The sequence below is a fragment of the Streptopelia decaocto genome (assembly GCF_964273445.1).
Source record: "Streptopelia decaocto genome assembly, chromosome: Z".
Classification (NCBI taxonomy): Eukaryota; Metazoa; Chordata; class Aves; order Columbiformes; family Columbidae; genus Streptopelia; species Streptopelia decaocto.
Window position 1 is genome coordinate 30,381,175 of NC_138657.1, and position 15,498 is coordinate 30,396,672.

The 15,498-nt window shown below is 40.2% G+C and overlaps 1 protein-coding gene across 5 annotated transcripts in view; it reads right to left on the minus strand.

Annotated features, from left to right (window-relative positions):
- The window catches only part of TUT7 (terminal uridylyl transferase 7), a 34,796-nt gene extending 19,780 nt beyond the window's left edge, over positions 1-15,016 (minus strand). For 3 of the 5 annotated variants that reach the window (XM_082075670.1, XM_082075669.1, XM_082075666.1), the window contains exons 1-9: positions 14,916-15,016; positions 12,336-12,862; positions 5,871-6,043; positions 5,189-5,305; positions 4,002-4,179; positions 3,586-3,674; positions 2,450-2,501; positions 1,661-1,730; positions 672-798 (exon numbers count right to left, since the gene is read on the minus strand). In XM_082075670.1, coding sequence (XP_081931796.1) covers positions 672-798; positions 1,661-1,730; positions 2,450-2,501; positions 3,586-3,674; positions 4,002-4,179; positions 5,189-5,305; positions 5,871-6,043; positions 12,336-12,831 — 1,302 coding nt within the window. In that variant the 5' untranslated portion in view covers positions 12,832-12,862; positions 14,916-15,016. Of the gene's footprint in view, positions 1-671; positions 799-1,660; positions 1,731-2,449; positions 2,502-3,585; positions 3,675-4,001; positions 4,180-5,188; positions 5,306-5,870; positions 6,044-12,335; positions 12,863-14,598; positions 14,619-14,915 lie in introns of those variants that run through there. The other 2 variants (XM_082075667.1, XM_082075668.1) reach the window with 2 other exon arrangements.
- Between the last annotated feature and the right edge of the window lie 482 nt (positions 15,017-15,498).

The window sequence follows — 15,498 nt, forward strand, 5'->3', positions numbered from 1 at the left end:
GTCTGTCACATTAAATACTGACAGAAACTCAGACATCTTTGACCTCTTGTGAGATGGACTTTGCTCTCAAGGCCTGCATATTTACTGGTGTAATGTTATTACCACAGTATTTTCAATGTTAGAGCCATAGGATGCAGACTGGCAAAGCAGACAGCGTATGGCACATCTGCAAAAACGATGACTCATATTACATAAATATAGTACAAGTAAAAAGTTTTTCAATGTTCTTCTTAAATCATATTTCAATTGCAGGCACACAAAGTCCTGGAATAAGATATTTTAATTCACATAAAGTTTTTATCTATATCTAGCAAAAAGCAGCTTTTTCTTTCCTTTTTTTCCTGTTGGATTAAGTTTAGGGGTAAACTGGTGACTCCATTTCATATAGATTACCCTGACTTGTTTGGTAACAGAGCAAGATACTTAACAGTCTGCATGCCACTGGCTGAAATTTAAAATTCCACTTTTGAAATTTCATGGAAAATCATAACAGACACATTATAGTTATACCATTTCTAAAATTTACAATTTATAAAAAAATTAGATACCCTTTTTCCAACCCTTTTTCTAAAGACAGTTTCAACAACTGTTTTCTAAACACTACCAACAGTCTTACCAGCATAACATCAATGTTCATTCAAAGTTTACAGGGGAATACAAATGACTCTTACCTTTGCCCAGTACCTGAAGGCAATCACTAAAGGTACTACAGTAGGTTCCAGTTTTCCAAGTGTAGCCAAGTGGTTTGTTGTCAGACAAGCATTCTCATTCCCTGCACTCACTTTACAAATAAGGCCACTAAAACCCAAAAAGAAACAAAGTAAAAGATCTTGGAGGTTTTGTAAGAACAGCCATGGTTCAGATGACATCTCACGTGACAGTGTAGTAGAAGGCTGTAAGGAAAAGCTTAACAGCCTCTCGTATCTACATTAGAACAAACATGGAAAACCAATTTGATTTATGATTAGGTTGAAAATACATGTATTACAATTTTCTGTAAAAGTGTTTTCAAATACAATTCAAATGTAACTATTTGTTTCTAATGATATTAATTCACTGAACTAAAAAAAATACGGTACTAATTTCCTTCACAAATAAAAACCATCTTGCTGTACCACACCCATCAGAAAACAGCTTCCATGCTGTTTCCACAGCACAAGAAACATTTTCAAGCAGTGAAAGATCAAGGTGGCAACAAAAAATTGGTAATATTTCTGTAACGGTAGCTCTTTATGGAATGTTTCATGAATCCTATGTGATATCTATTAAATGGGCAAAATAAAATATTTCACTTTTTCTCAAGATGCTAGTATAGCTAAGCAAGCTGATCTTGCCCTTACAGAAATCCATAATTTAATATGGCATCTACATTACCTATAAGGAAGAAAGTTTCTGCTTAAGCAGCTATCCCAAATGGAAGGGTTAGGGTACATGCTGGAAGCCGTAATGGTTGAAGGGATTGGGAAATAACACAGCCGAGGACAGAACAACCCTTACCCTCTTATTCTAGGCTAGGAATGACTTGCCCATGAGTGTTAGTTTGTGTTTCAAGATCCATGGAACTGTAATAATTTAGTACAGAAACGTCATTTTTCAGATGTTGGTATATATAATTTACATTGCTATACACTATTAGAACACACAAAGTGACAACCGAGACCTTTGCTTTTCTTTGCACACCACCACTGGTATTCTAGCATGGAAATCTGCATCAACTTCCACAAAAGATTCTAGTGAGGAGAAAAAAAAAGAAGAAGCCATGTTAAGCATAGTGTTGACTAAAAATACGTTGAACTGGATGCAACTACAGGAGTACAGCTAGAACCTCAGCTTCTTAATAAAACGACTAATTTCGAGACAAATAACTCAGTACATCCAATAAATTAATCCTGTCACTCTTTCAAAGCAAGGTTTTCGTATATGATGGGAAGAGTACGGTCTATACTCTAGGACAGCCACTGTCAAACAAAGCATTATGTCAGTACTAGATAGAAAGAAAATACCCAAGTTTATTTTTCCCTGGTAATTCAGAAATGCTCTATGTATGAATTAATAATTATAGGAAAAGAGACCACAATCTGAAAGCACATTACCAAGCTTCTGATCACATGCTAGAAGAGTTTAGATTACTTTCAGTACTATACGTGTCTCATAGAGCAGTCTGGGGAAAGAAAGGCAGCACAATCTACCTGAAGTTTAATGACATCTTCACTTATAATGTAGAATAACACCTCCCACTAGGAACTTCTCGTATCAACACAAATGAGACTTCAATAGTCATAGAACTAAATACCAAACCAAAGTTAGTTGTGCCAATGTATTATTTCCTGCAGTATTTTTCAGTCTCTTTCTAAAAAACCACCATGTGGTTTACCTGTTCAAGTGCGGAATTCAAAAATACTAAGCAGTAATAATTTAATGGAATTGAGAAGGCAGCATTTTTTCTTACCACTGTTCTGGAGACTTTCTTGCACGAGTAATAGAACATCTGGTTGAGTCACCTGTCAATAAAAGCAATAAAGCTGTTTTCATAGCTGTCAAAAGTGATTTCCCACAACTCAAAAAAAAATTAAAATATTGTCCCTAGGCCACATCCATTTTTGCTTCCAGAGAGGGCAGGAAGAAGGAACAGCAACTGAGAAAAACCTGCTCTTAGTCCTTGGTTATCACTAAATTATTTCAAAATTAACACAAAGTCCACTATTTTCAAGAAAAAAAAAAAAATCCTGGAGAAATTTTAAGTAAAGCTATCTTTACCCCTATCAAATAATTGGTTAGAGAAAGAAAATAAAACAACAGAAATATTATTCCAGTGTCAATGAATATGATTGTCTTCTGACATAGTGGATCTACCTCACATCAAAGACTGGAACCATAGCTTTTTTCCAACTACAAGGTCATTTAAAAAGATGGACCCAATTTCAAAGTAATTTCAGTTTGCAATTGAGTACATCTTTTTGAAACACCCTATATATGCACTTTATGAACTTGGATCATTCTTTTTCCCTATAACACCTGCATCTTTGTTTCCTAGAGGAAAAGCTAAATTTTAACTATGAGACTACCAAATCAACTACAGCATAAGTATGGAATCAAGAGGTTTTCACAGTCCTTTATTTATTTTCCATGTTCAAGCACAAAGATGTATAGAGACAACTAGCATGACACATCAAGACGTTAAATAACTTCACCTATAAATTATGTAAGATGGTTTCATGGCTTAAAAATAACCTAGCAACCAAAATCTCTGGTATTTACACATTGGTACAGAAAAACATCATGGAAGTGCCATTTAATCCAGCTGCAAGAGAAGATATAATGATCTGTCTCATAGGACTGCTAGGAGTACAGATGTTAAAGTGTTTTCAGTTTTTCAGAAGGAAGATTTGATAAAAGACAAAGCCGTATTATACTGCCTGACCATCACTGGTGTATGAAACAAGGAATGTTATCTTAATGTGGTAGCTCTGTCTTAACGCATTTTTATCTACTACGACACTGCAAGTTATATTTAAACTCTCATTTACATAAAGGTGCAAGCATTGAAAACCACTTAGACATACTTAAGTAAATGGTCTTACTTACACTGGCAGGAAACTGGATATCTATGTTTACATCTGAAGTTTTGAAACCAAATCTGCTATAGGATGAGCCATACAATCTGAATGAGCACTCTGCAATGATAAGAATGATACTGCATTTACACCACACCACCAAATCAGTAGCTACTTTACATCATTCAGTAGATCTTAAATCCATACCTAGTTTTGGTAACAACAGGAAATCAAGAAGGATGTTCCAAGAGCACAGAACTGTGTTACTAAGTCCTGCCTTCTGTGCTGTTCCTCGTTAAAGGCTTATAATGAAGGCCAAATGACCTTCATATTTAAAATTTAGCTAGCCAGTTTTTAATTAAGGTTTCACTTTGTGAGCTGTACTGTTTTGTTTGTTTGTTTTTAAGGTTGCCACTTCTAGAATTTAAAACAAATTGCAAACAATACCTGGCAATTTTTGACGCAGTAAGTTTTCCATCATTGTTTTAATGTTGAGCCTTTCTTCTAGATCTTCACTATTTAAGCCAAACTCCTGCACTACATTTTCAATAGCAACACCAATGGCTTTTATCTGGGAAGGTGTTGGAGGAGGCAGAGCTGTCAGCAGCTGTTCTTCTTGCTTTTCCTTTAAAGATAATAAGACTGATGTTTTAATGATTTTCTTGAGGTGCTCAATATACTGGAATGAAAGCCTGCCAACTCATCCCAAGTAATACCACCACAGGTTTTTCCGGATAATGGAGACAATTGGAAGCAAGAACATCAAGAAAGTAACTCTGACAGGTATAAAGAATTAGATATTCCAGGAAACTTCAGTAATGTGCAGAGGTACATATACATGTATTTGGAACATTTAAAAAGTCATCAATTCTTTCATCCCCTATGAAATGGGAAAGGGCAGGAGTTAAAGAGGAAGAAATAGAAAACCTGCAGAAGACAAATATTTTTGTCCATTTCAAGCTGAGAAAGTAGAAGGAACAGAAGACATTTAATTTGAAAAAATAGGAAGTAAAACTGAGGTTATGCTGGAAGTTATTTTGATATTTATGTTCAAGATAAAACTTCTTCCTTGACATATAAACAAGTCTGTAATACTCCATAGTTCATTTACAGAATTTCTGAATTGAAATCTTCACCCTGACATATAGGCTATAATTTCTAACTCTACCATACCATGTATATTTGCTTCTTGCTCTGGACTTGATAAAAAACCACTCTTCATTGCTGAAATAAGCCAATGAAATATAAACTAAGAAGAATACACATAACCAGTCAACAAGAAGAGTCAGTTGGTAGAGTTTTTTATTATACTTCGGTCACCAGTAACAAAATATTACTGAGTTATACTTGAAATGAGAACTTCTTTCAATAATAATAGGCTTGAAAAAGTACAAATTAAATTCCAAAGCTGAGGGCAGAAGCAAAGTCCGGTTCCCAGGTTTACTCTTTTTACCAGTACCACAAAGAAACAGTTTTAAAGAAGATTCAAACATGGTTAAAAAAACAAAACCAAACAAAAAAAAACCAAAACCAAACAAAAACCCAAAGCAAAACAAAACAACAAGCAGAATGATCTTGGAAGCAGTGCAGTTTCAGAAATCTGTATTTTATAGTTTTTCTTGTCCTTAACTCACCTTCAGGTTTTTCTTGTGTCTTTTCTCTTTAATATGCTTATGAGCAAAAGCCACTGACTCAATCAAAACATCACACAGTTTGCAGGTGTATTTTGCTGATGGGTAGCTTCGAGGTTGCTAAAATAAAGACAGTAAAAAACCCTAAAGTATAGAAAGATATTACTTTCATTTCACTCAATACCATTGCAAACTTGAATGACTGTAACTCTTAAGTCCAGAAATACTCTCTTTAACTTCCCTAACTCCCTCTTCACAGTAAAAAAAATTGCATATCAGGTATAATGCCAGAAGAGTGGTAGTATTGGGTCAATCAAGGCCAACACCTTGTCTTTTACAGTGGAAAATACACAGTTCCCATGGAAAAATACATTGACTGGACAAACAGACAAACTTTTCTGGTCCACTGCCCCAGCATCTAGTGATTTGATTTTAATTCAGGAACTAAAGCAACTGCCATTTTTTGTGCTTGCCTTGCTGCCAAATCAAGATTTATTATCGTAAAACCCAAAGGATAATCTGCCTTCTCTTGACAATTCATTAACAGCACCAATTTCATACACTACATGAATTCTACAACTAAACTTTCTAGCTACAGGCAGATAAAATGCTCAAAATGTACGTTTTATGTTGTATTTACAAACAAAATAATACGAAAGGACTATACAAGTAAAGACAGTGGCACCTTCTTCAGTCTGTAAATGCAGTCTCGCTTCAATCGTTCTTCGGCTTGCTGCAACCCTAGAAGTTCTTTTGCCGACAGCACAGATTCGTCTATGACTGGATCATCCACTTTCTCTTGACTGCACTCATCTTTTCTAGTTCTTGATCTTCTTTGTTGCCTAAGTTTCTTCATTTCTTATAAAGAGTTATGAGAGCAAATAATGTCAAATAACTTCAGAGTACCACAGAGCATTTTCTTTTTTCTTTAATTACCACTCGCTAATGGGCGAGTCAAAGATACAAATCGTCTAACTTGCATAGTTTCATGATCTGTTCTCTGCAAGTCTGACAATAGCAATATTGTATATATTTATATTTATGTCATAACATATAGTACCTTTGTTTCGAACTACCTAAAACCATTTATTTGTCCCATTGAACTCACCAACTTCATTTAGATAGCTTTGTTAAACTAGCAAAAAAGCCCGAAACTAAATGCAATAGATTTCACTGCCCAGTTGAGACATAGCTGTATGTCATTATAACGAAAAGGCAGAATATATCCTAAGATGTCAGGATGTCTAGTCAGGCTTAGGTAGACGAACAAAATAGAAAGCAAACTGATCCATAGACCACTATGAATATCACACAACTAGTGAGTGTAAGATGATCTGAATTACTTGTAAGAGTTAAGAGCACTACGATATAGTACTGCCATGGCTTAGCTGACATACAACCATTTATTATCACCAGTAATAACTGCCTGTTAATGTCACTTGTCTTTCAATTAAACCAGCATATGGATCAGTATTGCCTTCACATTATTAGACAAGTGAAAACAAACACACACATCAACCACTATTGGTTATGTAAGTCAATAAATAATGAACTTGCTAAGTATTTGTACACATTGCTTAATAAAGCTGTGCAACTGGCAGAATAAACATGCTTAGAAAGCTTGTTATGTTTACAACAAAACCTCTGTAACAAATTAATTTGAACACCACTTCTACTTTTACACAAATTTTGTCATAATTTTGAAGCAGGAATTGCTACTTATCCAAAGAATACCTGTAAAAGTAATCTCAGGAATTAAACTACTCAGGCTAGATTTTCACACATTACTTTAGATCACATCTTACCTTCCATTTGAATAGCTATACAGGATGTCCAGATGCATGGAATTTCTAAAGTTCCTTGCTCCTGAGGCCAAAAGCCCCATCACAGCATGAGGTTTGAATATGCAATAATAATAAAAATGAAGAGAAAACACAACTTCTCTACCAAATACATTTACAAAGTTTCTCTCCTGTGACCCCAATTTTTGTCTCTAATAACAGGCAAAAGGGAAACAATCTGGTTGTGTATTTACAACTAGTTGTTTGATTCGGTTCACTAAATAGCATGCCTGTGCTAACGTTGTAAACAGGAACAGTGCAAGAATGGTAATATAATTTATTTCAGCAGCAGCACGTTTATGCTGGAATAAACTGAATGAGGCTTAATAGGTTGCAGGGACAATACTCCAAAGGAAGCTCCAAGGAGAAGAAATAGAAGTCTGAGTCTCTGAACTTTACACACCTCTTCCATTTTCCATGGTGACTTTCCTGCTCAAACTCTTAAGACTTTCAACAGTCATTTGACTACATTTTTACTGATCAGTGTAGACTGAACTTGGAGAAAATGTGTATTAAATTAACATCTCTGAAGGAAAGCACATGACAACTACCTACTTACCAATTACTTCTGTAACCACGAAGTAACTTAAAAAATTACAAAGTAAAGAAATATTTCTAATATTTGGTAGTTATAGTAGTGACAATCTTATTGTAGCTTAATCACTAAATGAAGTAGTAGAGGCAGGTTAAAGTTAGAACTCCTGCAAGAAAAAAATCAGTGCCTCAGAGACTGAGTAGACTCCTTCATTATGAGCTACAGTAAAACAGCATAAAACTAAAGAAAAGGGATAACTGCATGAAAAATTTCAAGTAAAAGAAAGATGTAAAATAAAAATGGTTAGTAATTATTTGCTATGTGACATCAAATTACAACTTTTGAAGGAACCTCAAAAGGTGAGCTATACTGTGCCTGTGCTTCACTGCATGATGAAATGAACCTTGTCAATCCTGAGCAATGCTCACCTAACCTGTTTGTACCCTCAGGTACAAACTCCATGAGCTGCCCAAACAACCCCTCCAGTACCTCACTAGCTTTACCATTGGAAACTTTCCATTTCTTCCTCATCTGAATCTTTCTTGCTCAACTTCAGGCCCATTGCTTTGTGTCCGATCTACTGGGAAGATGCAAGCCAGATTACTACATCAGCTTTTTAACACCTTTCTAGACAGCTGAAGACTGTTAGCATGCCTCCCTATCCTCTACTTTTGCAGAAAGACTGGGGATTGTTTGCAATTCATGTAGTTTCTACTTTCTATGTGCCCTGGCATTCTTCTTGCTCTTCTTTGGACTGTTTCCATTTTATTCATTCAAGTGGGGTGCCAAAGCTGGATAGAGAACTGCTATTAAATTTACCGAAGACTGACAGAAAAAGGAGTACTTCAGGCTGTGAGTCTGTTTCTGTGCCTCACAACACCACGATGCTGAATGCTCATTATCATCTTCTGATACACTATGATTTCAGATTCTTCTCTGAAAAAATACTACTTCATAACTTCTCCTCCTTTATTTGTACAGTTGACATTTCTACTTAAATAATGGCACTTGAATATATTTCTTTTGTATTTTATCCTCTAGGTAGGTCATTTATCCAGCTGTGCAAAGTTATTTTATTAACCTTCCTGCTTTCTGCAGTCAGTTCCTATCAGCTCCACAGCCTATTCAAATTTGAAAGCACACAATTAAAAAGCATGCTGCCTTCACTCATCATCAGAATAGTGTGATAAATATCAAACAGAATAGAATTCTTGTAGATGCTTGCTGAATACTCCCTATCATTTTGACAAAATCCTTGGTATCTTCTGAGTATAGTTACCTAATTAGCTCTGCAAGTCTCTTGTATTAATTTAATTTATAGAAATTTCCTCTAGTTTACTTACAGGACTGTCACATAAGAGTGTCTAAAGTACTACAGTACTAGTATTACCAGTATCTACCAACTGCTTCTCCCACATCCATAGGGGACTGACCAACCTTTTAAAGAAATAAATTAGAAGGACTTAGTGTACTTTTTTCTTGACAAATCACACAGAATCACAGAATGTTACTTAGTGGAAGGTAGCTTGAAAGATCATCTAGTCCAAATCCCTCGCCGGAGCAGGAACACCCAGATGAGGTTAGGCAGGAATGTGTCCAGGCAGGTTTTGAATGTCTTCAGAGAAGGAAAATCCACAACCCCCCTGGGCAGCCTGTTCCAGTGCTCTGTCACCCTCACTGTGAAGAAGCTTCTTCTCACATTTTAGTGGAACTTTTTGTGTTCCAGTTTGTACCCATTGCCCCATGTCCCACCATTGGTCGCCACCAAGAAGAGCCTGGCTCCATCCTCATGACACTCAGCCTTAATGTATTCATAAACATTAATGAGGTCACCCCTCAGTCTCCTCCAAGCTAAAGAGACCCAGCTCCCTCAGCCTTTCCTCATAAGGGAGATGCTCCACTCCATCATCTGTGTTGCCCTGCACTGGGCTCTCTCCAGCAGTTCCCTGTCCTTCTTGAACTGAGGGGCCCAGAACTGGATACAATATTCCAGATGGGGTCTCACCAGGGCAGAGTAGAAAGGGAGGAGAACCTCTCCCAACCTACTAACCAACCCCCTTCTAATACACCCCAGGATGCCACTGGCCTTCCAGGCCACAAGGGCACAGTGCTGGCTCATGGTCATCCTGTTGTCCACCAGGACCCCCAGGTCCCTTTCCCCTACACTGCTCTCTAATAGGTCATATATTTATACTGGAACCTGCGGTTATTCTTGCCCAGATGCAAGACTCTACACTTGCCCTTGTTATATTTCATTAAATTTTCCCTGCCCAACTCCCCAGCCCATCCCTGTCTTGCTGGATGGAAGCACAGCCTTCTGGCTTGTCAGCCACTCCTCTTTTTTACCTTTCAAATACTTATAGTAGATTACACTGTCTCTTCAAGAATGGATTCCCAAGATTAAAGTTGCATACAACTTTTTGAATTCCACTTTCCTAGATGCCAGTAGCTCACTCTTCCTGAGTAAGTTCTCAGGTATGATTGCCACTGGTTCCATAAATCCTCTTCAGTGAGTTCCTGAAGTTTCACAGAACTAAGTTCATTACACCCAGCAAATTCAAGAACAAACTTGGGAAAGGATTCTACTCTGCTCTCTTCTCATCCAAGGTTAAGCCTACGTGTGCAACTTCAATCAAGGAGAAACACAGGGCAACTGTTCACAGTTTATCTTTTAGTGACAGTTGATATAAAGGACATTTAATTCCTGGACTTCCTGGTATCAACCAGCAATAGCTTTCCTTCTCAGCAGGGAGATCAATACTGTCTTTGGTCCCCAGTCTCAACTAAAACAAGGCAGATTTCTTGCTAAAAGGCAGTTGTTCCGTGCTAGCTGCACCTCATCTGTGCCTTGGTCTTTCTTATTTTATTTAATTATGTTCTTTTTCAAGCTCCCTCTTTCTGCTTTTATCTACTTACACTCCCTTCTGGTACTCACGTTCAATGAAGATCCTACGATACTGATCACTTTATCCTTCTGTAGTCATTTGGAAACATACTACAGTCTTGCATGAGGTATAGAAAACAATACTACTTATAGATTTCAAGAAGTTTGGATGTGATTGGTGTCCTGGATGCCTGATTTACAGATGTGGATTAAGAAATTGATCATAATTACTGTACTAGCAATTGTTATGTTGCAACGTGTGACCAAGTGCTATGTTGCAGCCACTAAAACAGTTTAGAAAAGGTAGGACTCATCTGATACATAGATGTATGCAAATAAGTCCTAAAGGGGAGAATTGTAGCCAGTATCACTTAAAAGAATGAAACCTGCCAGAAATTGCAATCTGCTCCTCTAACAAGATAAGAGTTATTTGTGAAACACCTAATCACAGAGACCTCTGATCTTGCAGCTTCAGACCTTTTGAAGCCTGTACAATTAGTTCATTCTTGCTTTAACACATATCTCGAGACAGAATCACAGAATGTTAGGGATTGGAAGGGACCTCAAAACATCATCTAGTCCAATCTCCCCTGCCGGAGCAGGAACACCTAGATGAGGTTACACAGGAAGGTGTCCAAGTGGGATTTGAATGTCTCCAGAGCAGAAGACTCCACACCCCCCAGGCAGCCTGTTCCAGTGTTCTGTCACCCTCACTGAGAAGAAGTTTCTTCTCAAGTGGAACCTCTTGTGTTCCAGTCTGAACTCATTACCCCTTGTCCTACCATTGCTTGTCACCAAGAAGAGCCTGGCTCCATCCTCATGACACTCAGCCTTAATGTATTCATAAACGTTAATGAGGTCATCCCTCAGTCTCCTCCAAGCTAAAGAGACCCAGCTCCCTCAGCCTTTCCTCATAAGGGAGATGCTCCACTCCCTTCATCATCTTTGTTGTCCTGTGCTGGATTCTCTCCAGCAGTTCCCTGTGGGACTGTGAGATAAAGTGTCCTTTAGCTGGATTTTGCTCATTATATGCTAAAATGATTATGTAACCAATATGCGAATGTGTAACCAATTGTCTCTTTAGGACAGCCATGAGTAGTGATAAAATTTCATTTATAATGGCCATTACTCTTCTTTTTGGTATGCTGGCTTTATTAAAGCATCCAGACTTGCACAACTCTCTAATAAACAACGTCTTGTCTCTCTGTGCTACAATTTGCTTTTTTTTTTTGCCTTTTATTTTATTTTTTTTTTTTTTGGCACACCAGGTGTCAGAACCCTGCTTTTGGGACAACACTCCCTTAGCCTGTTCTTTCTTGCATTTCAGTACCAAGGGCTTGTATTCTCCTTATTAGTACCAACTGCCCATAGGGAAGTTCAGTATTCATGGAGAAATGGTTTTGTGTTATTGCTGTATTACTGTTGCTAGTATTAAGTTCTCATGATACCCACAAGGAATTGTTTTCAATCTTTGTTAATATATGTTATTACAGACCTCACTGGTGGCTCCAAAATCTTACGATGTATCAGCCTAAGTGAAACATCCCTTATCAACCTTGACAGATTCAAGCAAATTGTACCTGGAAAACCACAAACAGGGACACTACACAGATGTACAATCTACTTACTCTTACCACTTACAAACTCACAAAGATAACATAATTTATAAAACAATTTCTGAATCATTTGCTGTAGCAATTTGTTTAAAGTGCTGCAGTACAGTACAGCTAGCAATATATGTATATATACACAGTGTAGCTTGCAATATATGACAGAACAAAAATGATTTTTTTGCTTTACAGTGAATCTTGAAATTTTACTTTTCACTAACACACAGAAAAAGCTACTTTACTGGTTAGGTAAGTAAAAACAATAAAACATTTTGATTACCAAAGCTTCTTTGCTGCATGTCTGGCATATCTTCACCCATGAACTCTTCCTGAAGCTGTCGTCTTGCATTTCTGTTTCCAGAACCTTCAACCTCATGAAAAGAGTCCTTTCTTGTCCTGCTGTGCACAGGAATCCGGGCAACAGATCTGTACTCTCTCCAGTTGTCAGAAGTACCATGGTGGTCATCAGATACCCAATTCTTAATTTGGTCTCTTTGGGTATCATTTAACTTTGACCCGTGACCGTAAGTTGCGTTTTTAAGTGAATTTGGGCTACTCAAAACACTACGTGGCCCTCGCCTGGGACTGCTTCCATAGTGACCTAGAGCTCCCTTCCTCTTTTGCAGGCTGGTATCCATTTTATTGCTATGGCCATTTCCATATTCATCCATGACTCGGTGGTCTTTCTGTAAAGGACTTCCTTTCAATTCTTCTTGATGCAAAATCTCCTGTTCCTTATTTTGTCTGGCAAAGTAAGGTTTTGCAGCATCTCCCATGGTTATTGCTGTTCAATTCAGCGACTCCCACCTAGAAATTAAAAAGTTAAAGTTGTAATTTCAAATTAATCATGTGATAAACACAGTTATTATTTGTTGTGGAAATCTCAACAAGCAAAGCCCTGGCTCTGTAATACCATTAAGGCAAGAAAGTCTTGGTGTAAAGCATAATTTGTTTCAAGCAACCAAAAGGCAGTTCAACACCGCTAGGTTTCTCCTCTTAAAATATCCAACACCTATGGATGGTTCACAATATGCAGAAACAGCCTATGGCTTTTTTGGCATTAAGGTCTAGACACCTTTAGGACAGACAACTACTTTTTAAAGTCCACATCAGAGCCATAACTCCATACAGGAAAGTTTTAAAAGAACAAAGGAACTTGGTCACATGTTGAATATGTAGGAGGCAATAATGAGGATGGCCCCAAAGCCATTCTAAATCATCTGAATATTCCCCCTTCCCCACAACAGACACTGTTCATCTTGTTAAGAATGAAAATTGTGATCAGAGGAGACAGATGTAGACTTTGAGTAGCAATCCATCTGTCAGGCAAATCTGATGCAATGATTAAGAAGCAATGCTGCACTGCCCAGTGCAATCTGCACATTCTGTCTACACCACCATTCCAAGGTCTCGCATTACTGGGTATTAAGCACTCATATTTCACACTATTTTAGTATTCTCAAAAACATCTGGGCTACCAATTTGCTACACCCCCACTTGGTCATATCTATATACTTACAGTAAAATATTTCCAGGGAGCTATAATTTCAATGTTAGCACAAACCTGTGTGGATTTTGAAAGGGGGGGTTACCTACAAGAGACTGGCTAAATATATGTAAGCAGAAGCAGTCACATGAAAAATTAATGTTGTACAATTTCAATAAAGCCACATACAATCAAACAAAACAAAACAAAAGGTTTTCACTTTCAAAAGACATGTATGTGCTTAAGAATGTAGGGAAGACTGTAGGGCATTTACAAGAAGCACCTAAACAGCAGGTAATGCCCTTCTGTTGCCTTTAATATGGGAGTAGGATACCTGTTCTTCTTAAGGGGTTTGTTTGGGGTTTAATTTTTTAAAGCTCTGCAGCCCCCAAAAGCACTCTTAGCCATCTCCATGTCTGCTTTCTATAAGTTGAGGCTTTTAGTGTTTAACCTCCTCTCAAGCAGAGGAGATTGTTTTGCTCTTGTAAGTGACAAAACAGTCAGATTCCTGTCCTAAAGACCTGAATGCATAGCCTGTTACATGCAACTGTGGAGAAGCAGCCATTCCAGCAAAGAGCTGGAAAAAGAGCTTCAAATGGCACGAACTGAACTTTCTTCCTATTCCACGAAAGAAACTGCTCTCAAATCCGAATTTCACAGTGACCTAAAAACAGTCATCGCCAGCAGCAACACCCACACCCAGCCGCCAGGCCGGATGACGACACGCTCCCCCACTGGCAGGGCGCACCGAGGCGAAGTTCACTCTCGCCTCCGGATCCCGACCATCCCGCGAGCCGCTGGCCTGCCCGGAGCAGGGGGGACTGCCCCATGGGGGTCCGCAGCAGCGCCGCTGAGGGACCACTCGGCTCTCTGCAGGGGCAGGAGCAGCGAGCGGCGCCGGCCAAGTCGCCAGCGGGACCCAGAGGCGGGTGTTAGGACACTGGCCTCCACCACCACCACGCAGGAAACACGCCACGGGGACCCCGGCTCCACGCGGCGCCCCTTCCAGTCCTCCCAGCAGTTGGCGAAGGCCCGCAGGCCCCCAGCTCTCTCCCACCTTGGCCCCAACCCCGAACAAACGAAGGCCCGGGGAGCGGCCTGGCGGAGGCCGTGGGAGAGCCATGCGGCCGGTGCAGGGCAGCGGCGGGGACTGTGGCGCATCAGCCCCCCGCCCCGCTCGGCCGTGCCCCGCCGCCTCAGCCGGACAGCCCGCGGGTGGAGAGATCGGCGAAGGGGCGGGCGGGCCGCGGCCTAGGCCCGAGAGGGGGACGGGAAAGGAGGCACAGGGGCGGCTGAGGGGGAGAGGGCGCTGGGGGACACCGCCCGCTGCTGGGGAAGGCCTTACCCGGCCACCACCCGCCGGGAGAAGGGCACTCACCAGCCGCCGGCCCGCCTCCTACCGCCACCCCGCCATTGCGCCGCGGCGGAAGCTACCCCAACCCCTCCGGACGGCCGATCCGCCCGGGTTTTCCGGCAGCCCGGCCCCGCCCCCCGGCGCGCACCTCGCCGGGGCCGCGGCCGGGCGGGGCGGAGCCTGAGTGAGAAGCGTGAGGTTGATCTATAGGTTAAACTCGGTAGCGGCCGGGAAAGCCGTGTGGGCGGGAGGACACTCCCAGCAGTGCCCTTCGCCGCTGCCCCAGCCCGTCTCTTCGCTTCCGGCCTCCCACCCGTCGCGGAGCGGGGGTGGTAGTCCCCGTATCCCAGAGGGCTGTCCAGGCAGAGTTCTGGTGGCGAAGGCGTTATGTCACGGCCAGCCCTACCAACGCAGAACCCACCAGCTGGCGTGGAAATCTCTTCCCCGTAGCTGGGGGAACACGGCAATTAAGGTTCTGTGGAACCCAGCTAAATTAAACAGGTGCAACGTGTGTGCTGCAGCCATCTTCCTGGAAAGACCACAGTAAATAAAAGGATTGGCAAGAGCAATCGCAAAACCAGTACAATAAAAGCAACTACTGCA